Raw genomic sequence first — 24,604 nt, 5'->3', positions numbered from 1 at the left:
TAGTGATCCAGAGCATATGAAACAATGAACCTGTTACAAACTGTGCTTTACTTCATTAAACTCCCATCTGTTATATAATACCACACTTCTAAAAAGCTCTGCTTTGTTGGGGCCCATACATTTTGAAAGAGTTTGTTTCTAAACTTAAAACTTTTCTTTATTTCTAGGACTAGGCACTTAATCTAAATCAAATATGAGAGGGGTGCCTGCGTGGCTCAGTTGTTAAGCGTCTGCCTTCGGCTCAGGTCATGATCCCAGAGTCCTGGGATAGCCCCCCCCCCCCCCCCCCCGCATCGGGCTCCCCGCTCTGTGGGAAGCCTGCTTCTCCCTCTCCCACTCCCCCTGCCTGTGTTCCCTCTCTCGCTGTGTCTCTCTCTGTCAAATAAATAAATAAAATCTTTTAAAAAATAAATAATAAATAAATCAAATATGAGAAATGTTTATGTGTGAGGTAGATGATGGTTATACAGTTGGAAGCAAGTTGGCATGCAGTATTAGAAATATTTTTCAAGGAGCGCTTGGGCGGCTCAGTCTGTTAAGCGGCTGCCTTCGGCCCAGGTCATGATTCCAGGGTCCTTGGATCAAACCCCACCTCAGGCTGTCTGTTGAGTGGGGAGCCTGCTTCTCCCTCTACCTGATGCTCCCCCTGCTTGTACTCTCTCTCTAATAAAAAAAAAATAAAAAAAGAAATATTTTTCAAGAACTAAATCTTGTTTTAAAAAAAGGACACCGTTCTAAATATATTAGTCTATAGTTAACATTATTAAAAGCAAATGTTTCTCTGTTTATGGCCATTATTTTTTATTTCATATAGCAAAGTAGAAATTGATTATGTTTAGATATATTAGAAATATGAGGTAATTCTTGTAGTTTACAATTTATTATTTAGAAATTTTCTCTTGCCATTTTATATATTAAAAAGTATCTGTACTATGGGGGGGGGGTTTCTAAAGTAAATGTGAGTAGCATATAAGACCACTGAAAGAAGCTGAAATAAAACTCAAGACTATCAATTCCGCTTTAAACATTATGTACTCTACTCTCTTCGAATATTACTAAAATTGGCTCAATATCAGAAGACTATAGAAATAACTTAATCAAGTGAAAAACACATTCTGATGGATATTGGCCATGGACTAATTAAAAATTAAATGAATTTATAATATTTCTAGAATATTTCTATTTGCATATGCTGAGGTCTCCTGAATTTCTATCTCTAATCTAGAAATTCCTTATTTATCATTCAATGAATATTTATTGAGTGATTACCATATTTTAAACCCTGTGCTAAGTGCTGAGAACTACAGTAGCAAGCCAAATACATATTGTACCCCTTTCACAGAGCTTTCTTACAATCTAATAGGAAAGATGATGCCACTAAAGTATATAGATGATACTGATCTATTCTGAGACATCACAATAAGGTTTATCTTAAGAGAAGAGTTTCAGGAGTTTCTATTTGTCCACAAAAGTTTCTCCTATGTCTCCTGGAAATACTGTGAACATTTCCAAAACAGAATTTGCCATTTTCCCCCTAAGCTTTGATCATTTTGTGTTTCCTATCTCAATGGCTGGCACCAACATTGACCCTGTTGTTCAAAGTGGAATGTTAGGATTGAGTCTTGACTCTTGCGTTCCTACACCCTACACTTTGCTCAGAAAATGCTGTCACTTTCCATTCCACATATCTCTTGGATCCACTTCTCTCTATCCATACCACCTTAAATGTACTCGAGCATTATTTCTTACCTGGACTACCACAGTATTCCAAACCACTTTTGGCCCTCTTCAATCCATTCTCCACTTTATAACATCTATGTCTTTCAAAAACACAAAACTTGTTATGTCTCTTTCCTGTAAAATACCCTCAAGTGGCACCTATTCACCTGAGGATAGAAACCAAACTCTTCATCATGGTTCATAGAGCCTTCTAGATCTGGCCCCTGCCTTCCTTCTTAGCACCTTCTCTTACAATCTTCCATTTGTCCTTCCATCAGTTCTTTCAGGGTGCCATGTTCCTCTCTCCTCTGGGCCATTGTACATCTGTTACTCTTACTAGAGACCTTTGTCACCACCCCCCCAATTCCCTTCCCTTTTGCTCTTTCACCTGATTAACTCCTACTGCACTTGCCCTATCTTAGCACTCATCAGACAACTTTGTAATTGTTCCTTTAAGTGTGCCTTTCCTACTATGTAATAATCCACACAAAGACAGGAAAATTCATTATCTTGTTCGTCTTTATATTCCCAGCACCTAGCCAAGTTCTGGTGATATTTTAGGTCATCAATAATTATGTAATAAATCCATTCATGCTTCAGAGTGGTACACTTTCAAATCCATCAGACTTGGGCCATTATATTTTACAAATTGAGATACTGCCTATTTCTGCTTTTAATATACCAGCCCTTCAGAGAATAGTAATTTTCAATGATGAGTCAAAATGCTGTATGCTTTTAGAACAAGACTTTGATAATCATCTTGTGCATTTAATTAGCATTTTTAAAAAGTGTTCCCAGATTACCGGGATCCGTGCCAAATCTGAACGAACATAAACATCACTACATGAAAATCCAGACATAATGGAAGATCAAGGTCACACAAAGAAACTTAAGGGTATACATACTCAAACTAACAATTCCTGAGTCTTCCAAAATATACTCATGGTTTAATCAAATGGCCTGTACTTAAAAAAAAAAAAAATAGAACTTTCCTGAAAAGATATAGTCGAAGATTAGAGTGCTATTTCTGAAAACTACCTAATTTTTTGGATTCATGAAGATTTAATGAACAAGCTTTACTTTTCTAACCAAACAGTATCATTTTTTAAGTTTTTATTTAAATTCCAGTTAGTTAACATACAGTATAATATTAGTTTTTCAAGTGTACAGTACAGTGATTCAACACTTCCATACAAAACTGGGTGCTCATCACAAATGCGCTTCTTAATCCCCATCACCTATTTAAGCCATCCCCCCACCAACCTCCCCTCTGGTAACCATCAGGTTGTTTTCTATAGTTAAGAGTCTGCTTCTTGGTTTCTCTCTCTCTTTTTCCCTTTGCTTGTTTGTTTTGTTTCTTAAATTCCACATGAATGAAATCATATGGTACAGTATCAAAACACTTTCTTAAGTAAGATAGCAATAACATAATTTAAAATGACATGCATTGTATAAGGCACATGGGCCTCAAAGGCCAAATCAGACTTTGTTATTTGTTATCTATGATTTGCTAGTTACCTGTTGTGTTATGCTCACAATCATCACAGACCCCTCCACCTCCTTTGTGGTGCTCAAATGGAAATGGGTCCACTGAGATGTTGTAGTGGCAGCTTCTGGAATGGTTGTTGCATTGACAAGGTTTACAATTGAAAGCCTGAACTTGATCACCTTGGCGGAAAGGCTTATCGTTATAAAGAGGCAAGCAGTGATCACACTGAAACAATAAAGTAACGGAACAATAAAGAAATATAAAGCATTCTTTATGTAACAGACACTTGCATTAGATGTAAAACTAATATCAAAGAGTTAAAAGCCAGCAATAATGTTTTTGAAAAAATGTTTTATAAATCAGAAATTAGCATATTATAGGCATGGTAGTGTGAAATGGTAAGTGTCCATACAAGCTGAAACTATGCAAAACGATCTTAATAACCAATGAGGAAAGTTATTATTGTTCAATAATCTTCAATATTTTTGTCAAAACATTAAAATGTGGCTTCTAGTTTGGGGTTCCACAAGTAAAGAGATTGGAGTCACCACTCTATCCTAACAAGTAAAAAGAAAAATCAACAACTCTTCTTGATCGCTAAGGGGAAAAAACAGGACAAACTGTCCCCAAGACTGGAAGGACAGACTGACAGATAACACGGAGTCTCAGTGACAAAAGCAGAGACTCACTAGCAGAAGCTTCTTTGGGAACCATTTCCAAAGGAGGGGGGAAAAAATCTCACTGTACTTAACAAATTGCGGGAAGTTCAGTAGGAACAAGTCTGAGAATTGAAGACTCCAAGGGGACCTAGTTATAATGGGGGCTCCCAAATATTTTGTGAGATTTACTTCCAGGAGTTTGACCAGGTTCTCACAGTAAATCTTGGGGGAACATTTCCTCATACTTTTGGCAGAAAGAGGAAAAGGGAACCATTTTGAAATAAATCAGTGCTCACTGCACTTCTTAATATCTGCTTTCAGGAGAAATTAGTGAACCAGAGCCTAACCTGATGGGGTATTATCAGAGCCTGACTTAGGGAAGGGAAATACCCAACTCCAGCCCACTCCAGTCATCTTGTCCCACAAAAAGACTGAGATCTAATCATAGGACTATAGAGTGCTTACCCCACACTTCACCACATTGCTAAAGGCTTGTATACAGCAGTTCCTTTTACCAGGCACAACATCTGTCTATAAAGAAAATATTACAAGGAACACTAAAGGCAAAACAAAACAAAAACAAAAAACCACTGCACAATTTGAAAAGAAAGAGCAAGCATCAGAATCAGATGTGTAAGGAACGTTGGAATTATCAGACCAGGAATTTAAAACATCTATGATTAAAATGCCAAGGGCTCTAATGGATAAAGTAGACAGCATGCAGGAACAATGGTTGGGCAATGTAAGCAGAGAGATGGAAATCCAAAAAGAAAAAAAAAGAAAAGAAAAGAGAAAGAAATGCTAGAGAGAGATTACACAGAAACGAAGAATGCCTTCGATGAGCCTCTAGATTGGACTCAGCTGAGGAAAGAATTTCTGAGGTACACGATACAGCAATAGAATCCTCAAAAACTGAAAAGCAAAGAGAACAAAAACTGAAAAAACAAAGCAGACAATGCAAGGACAGTGGGGCAACTAGAAAAGTTATAACATACACGTAATGGGAATACCAGCAGGAGAGGAGAAAAAGGAATAGAATAAATATTTGAAACAATAATGACGGAGAATTTCTCCAATTTAATGTCAAACACCAAATCTCAGATCCAGGAAGCTTAGAGAACACCAAGCAGGATAAATACTGAAAAAAAAAAAAAATCTATCCCTGGGCCCATAATTTTCAAACTACAGAAAATCAAAGGTGAAGGAAAAATCCTGAAAGAAGCCAGAGTTTTAAAAACACCTAACCTGTGGAAGAACAATGGTAAGAATTATATCTAACTTCTCAGAAACCATACAATTAAGAGGAGAGCAGAGCAAAATACTTAAGTGTTGAGAGAAAAAAAGCCACCAACCTAGAATTCTGTACACTGCAAAATTTTCCTTCAAAAGTGAAGGAGAACTAAATACTTTCTCAAACAAAAATTGAAATTTGTTGCCAGTAGAACTGCCTTGCAAGAAATGTTAAAAGTTCTCTAGAGAGAAGGAAAATACTATAGGTCAGAAACTTGGATCAGCGTAAAAAAACGAAGAACATCAAAGAAGGAATAGGTGAAGGTAAAACTTTAAAAATGTTCTTACTGTCAGTTATAAATATGAAAGGAAATAAAAATTATAATAGACTAACATTTAGTAGGCTGTAAGTTAACATTTGAAACTTTGAGAATTAAATTATTTTTATTTCTTTGTGAAAAGTTGAGTAGCTTGAATCACTCTTGCTTTCTTATTCTATGACTTCCATTCTGAGCAAGCATCCTGTCTATGCCTTGGTAAATGGTCATATTGCTTTGTAAGTATGGATGGGTTTCCATCATTTCAATCTTTGTGCTTTCAATGTCATCTTCACCCTATTCCTCATAACCACTGTCCTCATTTTTAAGTTAGCCTTTGTTGAATTGCTCTAGCTGCATACATAAAGTCTTTCAAATGGCAGGACTGGTCAGCTGTTTCTTCTGTGAAAAAAGGAATGCTCAATTCCCCTTTTTTGAATTTGTGTTTCTGAAATGTCACATGGGTTTATTACTGACAGACTAGGAAGAAGCCCAACTACAGGCTTCTTTGAATGGATGTGCCCTGACCAATCCCTAAAAGACTTTGAAAGAAGAGTCACGAATGGTCACTGATCATGAAAAGCATTGTTTCAGAGTAATTTGTAGACTGAAGAGCCAGCAGCTAAATCTGTACTTTATGCAATTACTCACAGTTAATATATCATAATAACTAATACTTGAACCATGTTGTTGGAGGATTGGTATTATCTAACTATGGTAACTGAAATTCATGTAAATTAGAATTGTACAAAGAGTATTTTTAAAGATTTTGTTAAATATGGCCAAATTCCTTCTAAAAAAATTAAATTCAGAGTCCCACCACTAGAAATATCTGAGAATGTCCATTTTGTGTTCTGTTCAACTTAAAACTTTATCTCTTCGTGATTTTAAGAAAAATATTAATCACTGTTTTAGTATGTAAGTCTTTGGTTACTAGTAAAACTAAATGTTTTTCAACTGGTTCTTGGTCAAATATAATCTTTTTTGAGGAAACTTCATTTGTATTTTGCATATTTTTTCTTATTGATTTTAACTATCTTATTATATATTAAGTACATTTTTCTCTTGCCAGTCAAATAGTGAGGATTTAGTTCATAATTTTCAATATATACTTATACTTTACTTTTTTCTTCTACTTCACTTCTACTTTGTTGGCCAAAATTTTCAGCAAAACAGGTAATATATATCACATAGTCGTGATGGTAGCATATTTGTATTATTTCTGAATTTAGTGGATATGTTTTTAAAGTTACAACCTAATGATGTTGACTATCTCAGGTAAATTATCATTTTAAAGAAGTATCTATTCCAAAATAACAAGATGCTTTTATATAAAAAATAATAAATATAGTGTCCATTTTATTAAAGGTCCTGATTTAAATATTTAACCTCCTGAAAATATAAATTGTTATATAGGTTAGTAAGTTAATCAGAATCTATGCTTGCATGCTTAGAATAAACTCAACGTTATTAATGGTAACATTTTAATGGAGAATCAGTATGTACTTCAACTTATCAAGTTAATTTTAATATCCGAATGATCAGAAAAAAAATTCATATTTTGTACACACCCTAAAACCTACTATAATTTGTCAAGTTATATTGCATATAAAGTATGACTGATTCAAAATAAGATTTAAAATAATAGGGGCACCTGGTGGCTTAGTCAGTTAAACATTCAACACTTGATTTTGGCTCAAGTCATGATTTCAGGTTTGTGAGATCGAGCCCTGCATTGTGGCTCCATGCTCAGTGTAGTCTGCTTGAGATTCTTTCCTCCCTCTGCCCCCCCTCCCACTCACACTCTCTGTCTCTAAAATAAATAAATAAAATCCTTAAAAAATAATATATACATACATAACAGAATTTCTGAATTATTTTTCTTGCTCTTCCATTTTTTTTTGTAAAATACTTAATGAATTCTGAAAGTGTCCATTTTTTTTGAGTTATATATTTAAATTATGAATTAGGAGAGTCAAACCATGTAACATCTCAAAAAGTTTCCCTATCTATTCATAATAATGATCTCAGGCAATTTGTTTTAAGACCGTTAAAAACTATTTTGATATTTTGGACAACAAAGCTTATTTCCTTTTACTATTTTCTGCAATAAATGCTTAATATTTCAGAATAGTTTGACACATTTCATAATCATCATTGGGACAAACTGCAGTCAAAAGAACTTTTGCCAGTTATTTTCCTCTACTAGTTCATAGTTGAACAATTTTTTCCCTTAATATTTTTAAAGTCAGAAAGAAAAAAATATTTAAGAATTTAATTGTCAATGTGTCACGCTTTTATGGTATTCTGAAATTTTTAGCAGAAAAGCACACAGTTTTTCTACTTAGCTGAGGAAAAGGAAAACAAAAGACAAAGAGGGGAAAATGAGAATGGAAATATCACAATTTTCCCATCATGTAATGCTGCATTCCAATAATTGGCAACAAGTGCACTCTTCCATTTTGGTCAATTTTTAAAAACTGGTATCATATTCTTTTTGGAGTGATGAAGATTCTTTCTCCCCAAAACCATTTCTCGCCCTTTGGGCTTGGATAGCTGCACCTTTTCTCTTTTTCCATAGCTCTCGATACCCTGACCAGGCTCCTATCGCTTTGAACCAAAATTATTGGTTTACTTACATGTATCTTCCAGTAATTGAAAGCTATTGACTTTTGTACTCCCTGTGTCATCTACACAGAAGCTTAAGAGACAATTGCTAAGCTGTTAACTGAAAATCCACATGTGACAATAACATTAATATCCAAAGTAGTCATTCTCAAGAAACTGTAGAGAGGGGAACAATGGGAACAATTAATAAATAGGGAAAGGTTATGTAAAGACTTCAGAATTGGTGGTTATTAGGTGATTTGCAATAACCAACGTACAAATATAAAAGTCATTTTGCAAAAGAAAGATAGGTAGCAGTCAGAATCAGAATACTGTCAGTTATGGCTCTTTGCCCCCAAAACAATTAGAAGTGGAGGAATTAACCTCTTCAAGTTTTCTTTCACCAGCAACAACCAATTGCCAGTCAAATTATATAGAATCCAATGTTCGATATTACGCATATACTTGAAGTCAGACATTTTAATTCAATTACTGGTGCTGCCACTAACTATAAAAGGTAACATGAAATGCAGATTCTCTGTGTGCTGTGCCCTCTATGAAGCATTTAACATGGGTTATTTTGTTGACTCCTTTAGGCTTTGGGTCATATAAATATCTCACAACTGATTTCTGTTTGTTGATTCGCTAGCCCTGTGCTCTCACATAATTAATTCTACCTTTTTAAGCCTTATTTTTCTCATTTATAACATGGTGGTAATAACACCTGCCCCACAGCGTTGCTGTAAAGACCAAGTGCTTAGCAGAAGTTCATAGAGTAAGCTTTCAGTCAACATGGCCTACTACTTTATTAGATTGGCAACTGAGGGTTAAAGAGATGAAGTAACATGAAAAATATCACTGGACAGGCAGTCCTTGAATCTACTTTACCTCCATGAATCTCAGTTTCCTCATCTCTAAAAGGAAGACAACTCAACTCAATATCTTAATTATTTTTGACTCAAAATAATCTGAAGATAAGTGGTAAGATTTAAATAATGTCCAACACAAAACCTGGCACATATTACATACTCAAAATCTGGAAGTTACAAGATGGAGGAGGAGGAAAAAAGAGGAAGAGAGGGGTAAAAATCCAACATTGGTGTTGATCTGAAGTTTGAGTGACACCAGCAGTATATAAGACTGTCCTGGCTCAATATATTAACTATAACATTTAACAGGGGATTCTGTGATCATGCATGGTCTGATTTAGAGGATGTAACCTACAGAATGGAACAATGAGAAATTCATGACCAAGATTCATTTCTACTTAATTTTATCATCTGTAGCTGTAGTACAGAGAAGGCCTTATCTACACTTACTTCCTAGGAGCCAACAGATATCATTAGCATATAACCATCACTTCTTCCAGTGGGCTTAACTGTGGGGGAGATGTGTTCTAACTGGATAAATGGAAGAATAAATGAAAACTCACTTTCTGAGTTCCTGGCTTCGGAGGAGAGAAATGAGCTCATTAAGTTCTCTTCCCCAGGTCAATTAGCCATGCAATTAATCTCATCTCCAATTTTTTTTTAAAAAACTCTATTCCAATGCAAAACTTTGGCCAAATGCAAAATTTTGCTACAAGACGATGCCAGAAGCCTATTTTTTTTTTTTTACTTCATTTGAAAGTCTTTGTACTGACAACTTTGTTCACCCAGTGATGGTGTTTTTATTAGTCAACTTATGCTTTCTTGAATAAAAGGTGGTGGAAGGGATGATATAGAATCTGTGGTCCTGTCATACTGATTACAGATGCAGTTTATCTTACAAAGCAACTGCCGGCTGTTTGAGTTTGAGATGTTGCCTACATGAGTTAGTGGAGTAAATCCAGCAAAAGAATGCCTTTGATATTTTTATGAAGACAACATTTCTTTTTTTATTGTGATCGAAAAAATAAATCTCATTAAAATTTTATCTTTACTGTTAACCTAAGAGCCATTATCAAAAAGGCTTGTAAAATGAGACTACGCTAATTACTATAGCAATGCTTCAAAGATACAATCCTGGCTTTTTTTAACATTTAAAATCGAAGAGGAATTTGCCACTGACCTAATGGAGTGCCTTGAGTACTACCAACTAGCTGTGATTGAAAATGGCTAGCCTCCCTTCTGTGGACAATAAAAACCCTGCAGAAATATTGGTACCGTTTTATCTCTACTTAAAGAAAACAGCATAGCTATCATTCACAACTCTCAAATTGAACTTTTTAAAAAAAATATATTATCGTACTCGGGTGGCAAGAGTTTGTAGAAAAAGCCAGAGCAGACACTAGTCCGAGGACAGCAATTTATTCACACCTGCCAGGATACTCCATTGAACCCAATAATTCCAGTGGGAATGCAGAAAAGTACATTTCTACAACTATTAGAGAAAGATTTTTTTTCAATTGTGAAGAAAAGGATACAATGCCCCAAAGGGAATGGTTTGAAAATGCCATATATCTTCAAAGAAATATAATGAGTAATTATTTTACAGTGCTTCACTTTTAAGTTTTGAATTGCCATTGGTACTTACAAGACATGGAAATTCATAGCAAGAGGGAGATAAGATATAGAAATATATCCTTTGGAGGTCTCCTCAAGATATATTAAGGTTTTGTAGGGTTTTTGTCTCTAGATAACATATATTTTGAGAAAATAGTGTTAAATGTACAGACATCACCTTGTCCAAATTGGTGTGAAATATAAGCAAAAGTCTATTATTCTTTTTTTTTTTGGTCCATATCAGACCAAAACTTGGAGTTTTCTACAATATAGTATTTAATATAAATAAAAATCTGAAACTTAAAAAAATTATAAATATAAATGTAGAAAAGTATTTAAAATATAGTTTGAATTTAAAAACCAAGTTAAAGATAACATGTAAAGTATAATCCTATTTTCTAGAGAGGTAGATTCATCCGTGGATATGGATATAGAGGCTACAATTTTAAGAAGATAGAGACAGATGATACAGACTTATAATAACAATAATAAAAGATCTGTAAGGATATAAACTTAGAGCATTTGCCAAAGTTATCTATGGGTGGTGAAGTTATAGATGACTTTACTCTTTATAAGTTTATTTTTTCCACAGCATGCATTTATTACTAATGTATTAAAAATGGAGGGCAAATAAAATACAACTGCATGGATAGTTACAAGAAAATTATACATAATTTGCATGTAACACTTCACAAAGAAAAGCTAAGAAAATTAAAACGTTCCAGTTTTAAATTATACACAGATCAGCAAGATACTACAGAGAAAATGATTATCTTTTCAAGTACAATGTAGGCTGAGTTTATGAATTACCAGCAAACAGTATGAATTTTTTACAGATATAAATGTTTCCAAACAATGAGATTAATAAGGATTTTGAGAGATGACAGTTGAAATTTGTTGTAAAATGTGGTTTAAAAGATACAGAACTAAATGACACACTGACACATCAGCCTTTGATCTTAAGGACGATGCTGTGTTACTATCATTTTGTGTGGTTTACAAAGACAGATAAAAGACAAGCAATACTTTGTAGTCTATTCTTTGATTATAAAATTTCATGAAACTTAAATTTTTAGTTTCATAATTGTGTCTCTTTACAATTCCTTCCAGATAACCCAGAGAACCATGACAAAATAGAGTAATGTTTGAGTAAATTATGAGCATTATGAGTAAATTTTTGAAATTTCCCAATTTTTTTCTATCTTTTCTATCAATGACTTTTAAAGTTTTATTTAAAACCTAGGAACATTTGTGTATATTTAATGCAGTTTCTGAACCAGATGGTGTTCTATTTAATGTTTTCCCAATCTCCAGTGGATCATTTGTCACTTTCAATTATGGTTTCTTCTCTAACAACTGGATTCCCCTGATAAGTCCCTGGATGCTCAGATTATAAGATTTAAACAATTGGTATATCAGGGTTGAGGACCTTTATTACTGATTCATTCAATTGTTTTCATTTTGATAGCTTCTTAAGGGCTACTAATCAACCCCATGAAGTTGCAGCCAAAAACTTAGACATATTCAGGTAGCATAGTCATAGAACAATCAGTGAATCTAGAAGACACAAATAAAAATCTATTTTATTGCATTATATTGTAATAATACACAATGGTATTTCTGTCTTTTGGATCATTAAACTGGAATAGAATTCTTTTGTTACCATTATACACTAGCAATGACAATATTCCAAAAAATAATCCACAGGTCCTAAAGCATTTGTACCAACTCACACCCATCACTCTTACTTTTGATCCATTATTTAGGAATACCTTCAACTTTACAGAGAAAATATGAACTTTATATTTATTCAGTCACTTATCCAACAGTCTTTAATGACCATTATGTATCTTTGAAGGAAGAAAGAAGAAAATGTCTTCTTAGCCAAAGATACATCAAATCCCTGGGAGGGCTGGTGGGAGGGGTGCACGGGTTGCGGGGGTGGAGAATCTTCCTGAAAATTACAGAACTGCTCAACATACTTAACAGACTCAATGCCCTTTGAAAACTCAAGTTCAGAAAAATGACCATGAATCATCAAGAAAACAGCTTGTCTTCAACATTCATAGATTAAAAAAACAGAGAAGTGAACTATCTGCTTTTGAATTATTTCAGAAAATGTATGGAATGGCTTCTTAAACATTCATTTTAAAAATCACATCTGGAGGGGTGCCTGGCTGGCTCACTCAGAAGAGCATGCAATTCTTGATTTCTAGGTTATTAGTTCAAGCCTCACGTTGGGCGTAGAGATTACTTAAATAAATAAAAAACTTTAAAAACTTTTAAATTAAAAATAAAGTCATATCTGGAAAATCTGTAAGAAGTAGTTAATTCCCCAGTAATGGTAAACAATGAAATATTTATTTTTCCTTAAGTCTAGTACATAACATACAGACTAAAATTTTAGGGGCACAAAGGACAACTACAGGTGCTGCCTTATTTTATTAAACATTTATAGAGAAAATAGCATATTGTCTATACTTTCTAAATCACTACAATTATCATGGACTATTTTAATAGTCCATGATAATTGTTACTTACTTATCTGTTGTCCTTATTTGACTCTAAGCTTCTTCAATCAGAAACTAGATTTTATTGATGTAATCAACCACAGCATAATGCTTGAAACGTTGTAATTGCTCAATAAATGTTTATTGAGTAAGGGAATGAACAAATGAATGTATAAATGAGTGAATAAACCAATGAATGGGTGATGCAACAAGAGCTCATTTCTATTAGTGAATTCATTTCCTTCATTCCTGATTCTAGCAAAAAAATAAAGTGAAAGAAAATGATTTCCTTTTCTACCCTCGGTAGTAAAATTCCCACAAACGTCTTTATCTAGGCAACGCTTTTCATGCAGTAAGAATAGCCAATATGTTATGGTGTCAGTCCCAAGTTATTCATATTTACCAGCTGACTAAATCTCTCCAATAACCTATGAAGTATGAGTTGCTATTACATCCATTTTATAGATGGGAAAACTGAGGAATAGGAAAAAAAAACAATAATTTTCTTAAGTCACCTACTAGAATGACAATTAGTATAAAATAGAATGTAAAAATTTATAAGGACAGCAGTGCTTGTTGCATTTTATTCATTAAAATATTCCTAGTGCCTAGAAGCCCTCAGACATAGTAGGCACTCAATTTACATATACATGAAAAACATATATTGTATATATATATATATAAATATATACATATCTATGTGTGTATTTGTATGTATAATATTCTCTTTGTTCTCCTTTAGAACTCTCACTCCTAATCACCATGTTATGCTGGCTCCAGGGATAGAAAATGATCTCCAGGGAGAGAGGTGTTGAGTGCATCCACTATGGCTAACTGTCCATAATAACCTCCTTCTGCTCAGAGCCTAAACTGGAATGACAGAGTCCTGGAAACCCAAGGTTGGAGACGCTCCCCCCCTACCTACCCACAGCTGGAAAAATCAGAGGTATGTAGGCAGCCCCTGCCTGTGTGGGAAGGGGAGGAATGCAATCTGTTCCAAAGTGAAAAATTATAAAATGCTCACTTTTTAGAAGTCAGTATGGTACTACTTACTGAGCTAAAAGAGGCAATTTGTTCAACTATTCCCAAATGGCATAAATGAATTAGAGATCTGAAAGTCTGTAAATTACTCCTTTCTCATCAGATCAGTATGTTGGAAATTTTAAGAGCCTAAATCTCTAATAATAATAATTGTCCTCCAGCTCTATTCACAGCTTCCTCTTTCCTTTGGATGTAGCAGTTCAATTGTAATTCAAATGATGTAGTTTCAAGATAATTTCTATTGTCTACTAGATAGAGATATCATCTTTATAAACATAAAAACTTCAATGTACTCTTATAACTACTTTTTCCAATAGAAGTTTCCCTATGCAGCTCTAGTGCTCCAATCACAAAGGTATGATTAGACAAACTTGTGAATTTCTTATCAATGACAGACTGGGCGGGTGGGGGTGTGCGAGAGCACAGATGAAACTACCAACTGCATAGAGAATCTAGACAGAAAGTGGCTCAGTGCTTTGCACATGATAGGTGATCAATATGTTTTATGAATGCATGAATGAATGATCTAATAGATTGTTTACATTTATGACATGTTAAAGTACTGTATCTCAATGTTTCTAGTATTTATTTGAATAGTAACATTAAAAGTTTAAAGATAAATGCAATATTTTCCAGCATATTTTTACCTATAGATTATTATGTAATCTCAGTTAGCAAACCCCAAACAATTACCATGCCTTGCCATTGAGAAGACAGAAATCTTCATTTATTTATCCTTCAATTCTTTCCTCAGTAATTATCTTTCCCCTGGTTACAAATTCTCATATAATTAAAGTGCCCACAGAAAATATGTGCTTAGCTGCCCTCTAGGTGCTGAAATTAATAACATAAATTAAATACTAATACTATTGGAGAAGACTGATCAGACATTTGTGGTAATACAATGATCATGAACACTTACACATAGCCTGACAATTCAACCATTAATACATGTTGGCTAGTTTTAGAAACTTTCTAATTTATGCAATGCCTTGTCTGTATCTCTGAAGGCAAATTTCAATGGAGGATTAGAAAATCATCCAATAAAACAAATTTCGATAACATGGGAAACAAAATCAACATTGTAAAAATACACACCATAGGGGGCGCCTGGGTGGCTCATTTGGTTAAGCGTCTGCCTTCAGCTCAGGTCATGATCTCAGGGTCATGGGATCGAGTCCCGTGTCAGGCTCTCTGCTCTGCAGGGAGTCTGCTTTTCCCTCTCCCTTTCCCTCTGTGGTCTCCAACCCACCTCTCAAATAAATAAATAAAATCTTTAAAAAAAATAGAGACTGTAAACAGAATCATTTGGAAAACTGCTTCAGTTCTACACACAGTCTGTATAAAAATATAACTGATGGGGGGCCTGGGTGGCTCAGTTGGTTAGATGTCTGACTCTTGGTTTCAGCTCAGGTCACGATCTCAGGGCCATGAGATCAAGCCCCACGTGGGGCTCCATTCTGAGTGCAGAGTTCTCCCTCTCCCTCCCTCCTTGCCCTTTTCCCCACTTGTGCTCTGTCTCTCTCTCTCTCTCTCTCTCTTGCTCTCACTCTAAAATAAATAATATCTTTAAAAATACATATAACTGAGAGTCAATAAACTTGTAAGGAGGGAACTTCTGACTGTGAATGCAGACAACCTAACAATGTATAGCTGTTGAATGAGATTTGTATGAGAGGCACTGGCATTGTATTAATTTTGAATACTGGTCAATGTTTAATATTTGATTTCTCCCTTGGCCTGCCTGCCCTCCTTTATTGCTTCTTTCTCTTTAATTGTGGAACTTGTCATGGCACTAAATAGAAAAGACACATATGAGCATATGAGACACTTTTCTCCCAAAAGTCCAGAAGGAGGACTTTATGGTTTCTTCCAGTTTGTAGATAGTGGCCAAGCCAAGCCAATTCTATTGAAAGGAAACCATAATAATTTACCCCTACTGATATGCCAGAAAATGTGGCCTGGAATAGAGAACATATTTGTATAGGATAACCTGCACTATTTTACAAAGGAAGTCAATGAAGAGAAAATGGGGTCATATTAAAATGTTCTTTACATGTACCTCTTCAAAATACAGATTCATATTTTAAGAAGTAAAATACATTATTTCTTAAAGATTTTATTTATTTATTTATTTTAGAGAGAGAAAGAGAGCACATGTGTAAGCAGGGAAGGGGAGAACAGGAAGGAGAGGGAGAAAGAATCTGAAGCAGATTCCTCGCTGAGGGGGAGCCCAATGCCGGGCTCGATCTCATGACCTGGAGATCATGACCTGAGCTGAAACCAAGAGTCAGGATGCTTAATCGCCTGGGCCATCCAGGCACCCCACCATTATGTCTTTTAGTTTTTAGGGTTTCTCTACACTTAATGAGTAGACACAAAAATGCATCTGAGTTACTATGTGGACAGAAAGCCATTTTATATTGGAAATTTTATCTAATGTTAGGGTTGAGTACCAGATTAGTAAATTTTAAAAATCCTTTCATTAGTGTAGCTACATTTAAATTTTTAAGATTTAAAATGTCAATGATGTTTATATTATCTATTAATTATAAATTGTTGGTCTGAATAATTTGTTTTGCACTAAAGTCATCTCCATTCATTATAGTAATTAGTGTCTGCCAGGAAATCTTTTTTGACTTTCACAAATGAAAGTCCTTCAGTATTTTCAAATACTTGCATCTGTAATCAAGGTGTTATGGCTGTATCATAGCATAATGTTCTACACATAGAAAGCATTTCATAAATATTTGTTGAATGAAGCTAGCAAATGATCAATCTTCACATTAGAACTATAAAGGTACACAGTAATCATGAATTTTGTTAACAGTCATTCTATGCTGCAGAGTCACCTCCCCTCTGTTTTTAGCAGTAGCATGAATACTTAACATAGATGATATGTTCCTGATAGATTAATAAATCATATTATAATATTTTAGGAAAATTATATTTAGGGCTGAAAAATTTATAAATAATAAAAAAGCAAACAACTGTGTTCTTTAATTCACCACCTGACTTAAAAAACAAAACACCACAATATACGTTCCACTCTACCAGTAACACCTGAACTTAGTAATATTCATTCACATGCTTTTCTTCATATTTACACTTTATATTTTTGTATTACTTAGTAACAGTATTGTTTTGTGTGTTTTTAAATTTTACATAATGGTTTACTCTATATATTATTCTACAAGCTTTTTGTATTCAATTATTTGAGAGTCTAGTCATGTTGATGTAATAGCTATATTCATTCAGACTCACTGCTATAAGTATCCTTTTAAATATTTGCAAATTGTTTTCCCATAGTGGTGGCACCTTCCCGTCAGTGGTGGATGAGTTGTCAGTAATCTACATCCTTGTCAGCAACTGAAATTTTCAGATTTTTTGAATCTTTACCAACCTCATGAAAATAAAATATTATCTCATGGTTTTGATTACTGATAACCAGTAAAATTGCAGATGTTTTCATATGTATGTATATTGATCCTTTGAGTTGTCATTTCTAGCCTCTTCTGCAAATTACCTGGTTCAATTTTCTTGGTCTGTTTTTCAATTAGTCTGTTTTAAAAATTCCCTTTGTCTATTATATGTGTTGTGTTGCTAATATAATCCGCAAATCTGTAGCTTTTTTTTTTAAATGGTAGCTTTTGACGAAGAAGCTTCTAATTATAATGTAGCCACATTTATTAGTTTCTTCCTTTATAGTTATGCTTCTTGTATTCAGAAGCTGTAAAGACAAATTATATTTTCTGTGGAAAATTATTTTTAAATTGTTTCCTGTTTGTAATTTTGGCATATAAAAGACGATTATTTTCTTGTTTCTATCCTATATCTAGCCACTTTACCGAATTCTCCTTAATATTTAATAATTTGTGGAATTTTTTTCATTTTCTGGCTAAATTATCTTCAGATATTGGCAGCTCAGTTCTTTCTAATTTTTAAGTGTTTATTTCTTTTTCTTATCATATTGAGCTGGCTAGATCCTCCAGTAAAATGCAAAATAATAGACATCCTTGTCTTATTCCTTATTTTGAAGGGAATACTTCTGTGGATTTCCCATTATGTGCACTGTTAATACTGGAAAACTGCAGGTGTTCTTTATCAGGTTAAGAAGATCTTCTTCAATGGAGAGTGTTCTAAAAACACTTGTCTAGATGTGTGCTTTTTTCCAATTCTATTGAAATGATCATGTTTTTCCTTTCTTGGTGAATTACATTAATAGTTTTATTAATATTAAATTTCACTTGCATTCCTGGGAGAAACCCAATATGGCTACTATATATTATTGTTTTTATAAAAAGCTAGATATGTTTCATCATTTTAAAATCTTTGGCTTTGTTTACATGGGAGAGTGATCTTAATTGTACTCTCCTTGTTTGATTTTGCATCCTGGCCACCACAATTCATTCTACTGACACAGTTCAAAATAAAGCACTATGCCTTAGATAAAACCCTAGCATACTATAACTTGCTTATTTTACTTCTTTTCCTCCCCCACCCCCACCACCAACTCCTGACAGAATGTAAACTCTTCAAGAAGAGGAACTGTATTTTGCCCAGAGATGTAAACCTACTGCTTAGCAAATGACTACTCAATAAAATTTTGTTGGATTAATAAAAGGTTCATAATTTTAGTTGGGGTTTTTTCCATCTATTTCTACTTTTCTGAACTCATTTGAATAATAGTAAAATGACTGTATGCATTCATTTACTTAGAACTATTTACTTAATATGTGCAATGTGTTGTGATTACAAATTCTATATAATTTGTTGAGACTATTGTTATCAATTAGTATATGATCAATGTTCATAAATTTTCCATGTGATCTTGACATGAATGTGCGTTTTTTCATCATTGGATACAGAAATCTATTATACCAAGCTTCAAATTAGTTCAATTCTCAATTATTAAGGATTTTAATTTTTTAACTGCCTATTTGATTAATTACCAAATGAGATATATTAAAGTCTCTTACATTGATGTTGGATTTGTCAATTTCCCCTTCCAGTTCTGTCAAATTTTGCTATATAGTTTTGAAACTATGTTATAAAATGCATGTAAGTTTAGAATTATATCATTTACCATTATGTAATAAAGCACCTTATCTCTAATAGAATCTTTGCTTAAAGTCTATTTTACCTAATATTATATAGCTTAAGCAGCTTTTAAACTTTAAACTTCATGTGTGCTTGTGTTTTAGGTATATGTCTTACCATCTCAACATCAGTGCCATGCTGAACCATATTGGAACATGAGGCCAAATAAAAATATGTACCCCTATATACATTTATAAAATATCCTCCTGTATTAGGACCCAAGTGGAGAAAGTTAATAAACACTCTATAATCAAAAAGTATAGCTATATATAACTCATCATCTTGACCAATCTGTTTCCAAACCACTGCCAACCTCCATATGAGGCAGACACAGGATAGCCTTACAGAACTGTTAGGAAGGAACTATGGCTGACTGGAAACAGTTCTCATTGCTAAGTAACAGAGTTACAAAACAAACAACATCTTATTTTTATTTGAAATGTTTATATATTTTTCCTCATAGATTTTACTATCATTTTGCCTTTTTCAAGTATTATATTAAAATATTATTTATTTTGATTAATAAGTTTTTTGGTGCCTTCTTAAAATTTGTGCCTAAGGTACCCTCTCACATTAATGCTCACACAACAGTGGATATTACAATTTTTGTTTGTATGACAGCACTTAATTCTGACAAGCTTAACACATTTGTATTTGCTATGATTATTGATATATTTGCACTTTATATTTACTATATTTTACTTTTTATTTCCCTCTCCTTTTTTGCCTTATTTGGAATAAGAAAGATGTTTCCTTTTTATTCTTTATATTTTGGGGAAGCTATAAACTACATTTCTTCTCTTTTGCTGTGTTATTCTTTCTTTATTTTTTTTAAATATTTATTTATTTATTTGAGAGAGCGAGAATGAGAGAGAGAGACAGTACATGAGAGGGGGAAGGGTTAGAGGGAGAAGCAGGCTCCTCACTGAGCAGGGAGCCCGATGCGGGACTCGATCCAGGGACTCCAGGATCATGACCTGAGCCGAAGGCAGACGCTTAATGACTGAGCCACCCAGGCGCCCTGCTGTGTTATTCTTAAATAAAAATGTTGCTTAAGTTAAAATTTGAAAATATTCCACACTCTTCAAGAATAACTCAAAGACTTTTGGGGTGCCTGGGTGGCTCAGTCAGTTAAGCAGTCACCTCTTGGTTTTGGCTCTGGTCATAATCTCAGGGTTCTGGAATCGAGCCCCACCTTGAGGCTCACATCAGTCACCATGCTCAGCAGGGAGTCTGCTTGAGGATTCTCTCTCTCCCTCTGCCTCTACCCTTCACCCCACTTGTGCTCTCTCTCTCTCTCTCTCTCTAAAATAAATAAATAAATCTATAAAAAGAATAATTCAAGAACCTTTGATCTCTTTAAATGCAATCATCACTGTCTGTCTTAAATGCTACTTTTTCAATAGAGTATAATTTATTTTTATTTTCTTTATTATTAACATATAATGTATTATTTGTTTCAGGGGTACAGGTCTGTGATTCATCAGTCTTACACAATACACAGCACTCACCACAACACATACCCTCCCCAATGTCCATCACCCAGACTATAATTTTTAAAGCATTTTTAAGTTGACAGAAAAATTGAGAGATGAATACAGAGTTCCCATATACCTCCTGCCCCAACCTATTTACAGAATCCCCAATTTTCAACATCTGGCACCAGAGTAGTATATTGTTATAAACTGATAAACCTAAATTGACACATCATTAGTATCCAAATTGACAGTTTTTACATTAGTGTTTACTATATTTATGTGGATCTATTTCTATTTCATTTCACTGATCTATTGTTTATTTTTGCCAAGACCATATTGTTTTAATTACTGTAACGTTAATGATAAGTCTTGAGGTCAAGCAGTGTCAGGAGTCTGACTTTGTGCTTGTCTTTCAATATTTATTGTCTTGGCTATTCTGTGTCTTGTACCTCTCACATAAACTTTAGAAAGAGCCCATCTCTAAAGGCAAGGGAAACAAAAGCAAAAATGAACTATTGGGACTTCATCAAGATAAAAACTTCTGCACAGCAAAGGAAACAGTCAACAAAACTAAAAGGTAACCCACAGAATGTGAGAAGATATTTGCAAATGACATAACAGATGAAGGGCTGGTATCCAAGATCTATAAAGAACTTATCAAACTCAATACCCCAAAAACCTCCAAATAATCCAGTAAAGAAATGCGCAGAAGACATGAACACTTCTCCAAAGAAGACATACAAATGGCCAACAGACACATAAAAAAAAAAAAAGCCCCACATCCTTAGCCATCAGGGAAATACAAACCAAAACCACAATGAGATATCAGCTTACACCAGTCAGAATAGCAAAACTTAACAAGACAGGGAACAACAAATGTTGGCGAGGATGTGGAGAAAGGGGAACCCTCCTACACTGTTGGTGGGAATGCAAGCTGGTACAGCCACTCTGGAAAACAGTAATACAGACGTTCCTCAAGACATTAAAAATAGAGCTATCCTACAACCCAACAATTGCACTACCGGGTTTTTACCCCAAAGATACAGATATAGTGAAAAGAAGGGGCACATGCACCCCAATGTTCATAGCAGCAACGTCCACAATAGCTAAACTGTGGAAAGAGCCGAGATGCCCTTCAACAGATGAATGGATATAGAAGCTGTGGTTCATATATACAATGGAATATTACTCAGCCATCAGAAAGGATGAATACTTACAATCTGCATCGACATGAATGGAACTGGAGGGGATTATGCTAAGTGAAATAAGTCAAGCAGAGAAAGACAACTGTCATGTGGTTTCACTCATATGTGGAATATAAGGAATAGTGCAGAGGACCATAGGGGAAGGGAGGGAAAACTGAATGGGAAGAAATCAGAGAGGGAGACAAACCACGAGAGACTCTGGACTCTGGGAAACAAACTGAGGGTTGCAGAAGGGAGTGGGTGGAGGCAAGGGGTAACCAGGTGATGGGTACTAAGGAGGGCACATGATATGATGAGCACTGGGTACTATATGCAACTAATGAATCACTGAACACTACATCAAAAACTAATGATGTACTATACGTTGGCTAATTGAACTTAATAAAAGAAAAAAAGAAAGAACGTGTTGATATCCACAAAATAACTCTGAGATTTTGATCAGGATTACATTGAAGCTATAGATAAGTGTAGGAAGAACAGACATCTTGACAATGTGGAGTTCTCCTGTCTATGAACATGGACTCACCAGCGCAAGGATTAATAATAATATCACCATGTGCCAGAGAGGAAATGAAATTCTAGGCCTTGACTCACTAAATGTACATTTAAAATAGATTCTATAATATGAACTGTCTGAATGCTAGTTACATAAAAAAATTAACTCATTAGTATTTACAAGATTAGAGTATAAAATGAAATACATTTAGAGTAAGATCTTTCTGTGAGCAAACAAAAAACATTACTGGGAAAGCTTGATGTGTAATAAAAATATGACTCAAGTTAGTCATGATGACTCATACTTTTGGACTTTAGTGCTCTAAAGGAACACACTTTCTAAAATAACAGGAAATATTCATTTACATAATAAGCACTGTAGAGTGTGATGTTGGCACCATTCAAATTATTGAATGGTAGGAAGGCCTATTATATAAAATGTTTTAAGCTGGCTCTGCTATTTATAATACTAACAAAAATGCATACTGATAGCTTGATTGTAGTTAATTCATAAAAGCCATGATTAATGCTATAAAAGGGTCACAAATCAGAGCCAAAGAATAAGAGAACTATTCATGGTTACTAATAAATTGCTCTGTGAACACTTGGCCACCGTTTCAGGTAATGATGTCACAAAATGATGAAAGAATAGCTAAGTAGCCAACAAAGTGCCAGTGCTTGGCGGAGGCACTGATAATTGCATCACTCTTATACAAGAGCCCCTGAAAGATGAACATAACTATAAAAGAAAATGAAAAATCATAAAGATGCAGGTTTCAACTGATAACCACATTCCTTAAAGCTAGGTTCTATCAACACTTGAATTCTTAGAACAGGTAAAGAGAAGAGGAAGAGTAATGGGTATACTGTAACTATGCAACCATGTTAGTTGACAAATAATATACACACCTAAACTTCCAATTCCTAGGCTGTATTCTGTATCTAAGACTTGAAGCATACTTTTTGACAGTTATAATGGAATTCTTGAGCAGGTGAACCAGAGATATATTATTGCAATAAAGCTAATAGCACAGGTAGTTAGGAAATGATTTAAAAAAAAAAAAGTGAGGAGACTAGCGGTGGTGGTGGTGGGGAATTTTAGAAACCTATGTACCAAAAGAATGCATGTTGTATAACTCCACAATATAAAATTTTAGAATAGGCAAAACAAATCTATAGTGACAGAAGGCAGATTGGTGGTTTCCTGGGATTGAAGTTTGGGGAGGAGGCATTGACTGCAGAGGAGTACAAGAGAATATTTGGAGAGACAAAAATATTCCAATTCTGAATATAGAGATGATCACACAAGAGTATATATTTGCTAATACTCATCAAACTACACATTTTTAAATGGGTACATTTTATTGTACGCAAATTATTTCAGGAAAGTTGCTTAAAAAGAAAAATCACTAGTTTTGCAAGACATTATCATGGTTCAAATTGAGTAAAGGGTGCAAGAAATCTCTATAATTTCATACAACTGTACATGAATTTACAATTATCTCAAAATAAAAATTCACTTAAATTTTAAAATACATGTACAAGTAACAGTGATTATCCGTTATCCAAAAATTAATTATTTAAAGAATATATGTGTTTCTTATCAAATGATTCACAAAGAGTTAAATGCCATGTAATCCTGAATTCTGCTTTGAAACATTCAATTCTGCTTGAAAGTTACTGAATAGCATATAGTCTTTTGGGACTTGTTTTGCTCTAGATGAATCCTAAAGTGGAACCAGTAAATTATTCACGGTTTCAGTCATTTCTAGAGAAGAAATGTCACAAATACTCTAAAATTATTATCTATTAATGAAATGTGCAATTAGCATTTATGGTATGCACCATACATTCATATGGTGTGTACATATTTACAACTGCCAACACAATACCAAAATATGTCAGAGTTCCTATGCAGTAGCACTGAGGAGAATCACTGAGCCTCTCCAAGGTAGATGTTTTAGGTATCACAAAATACAATGAGATATTTAAGAAAAAAGTAAGTGTGGCTTAAAATTTAACTCAGGATCAGTGGGGTCTTCAGTAATAGTTTTTCTTAAGGGTTTTTGTTTTGTTTGTTTTTAATTTTATGACTGCACAACAGAAATAGGATATACCAATGGAGTTATGAATTATTCCCAGAATAATTAATCATGTATTCTAGCTACAAGTGTAAGTCTTAATCCAGTAAGAGGGCCAGGTATTACCATAAGTGAGGTCACCCAGATATAAGACTACAGATAGTAGTGAATATGGTAGCAAACCGAAGAG

General features: G+C 34.2%; 1 protein-coding gene across 1 annotated transcript in view; it reads right to left on the bottom strand.

Annotated features, from left to right (window-relative positions):
• USH2A (usherin) overlaps nt 1–24,604 on the bottom strand; it is a 716,035-nt gene that overhangs the window by 601,572 nt on the left and 89,859 nt on the right. Inside the window, exon 9 of the mRNA XM_028104725.2 lies at nt 3,238–3,433. Coding sequence (XP_027960526.2) covers nt 3,238–3,433 — 196 coding nt within the window. The remainder of the gene's footprint in view (nt 1–3,237; nt 3,434–24,604) is intronic.

Source organism: Eumetopias jubatus, unplaced genomic scaffold (assembly GCF_037043125.1).
Source record: "Eumetopias jubatus isolate StellerSeaLion01/CBP00866 unplaced genomic scaffold, mEumJub1_p1.0 scaffold_12, whole genome shotgun sequence".
NCBI lineage: Eukaryota > Metazoa > Chordata > Mammalia > Carnivora > Otariidae > Eumetopias > Eumetopias jubatus.
Note: the sequence above shows the minus strand (reverse complement) of the source record. Positions and strands in the feature narration are given on the sequence as shown.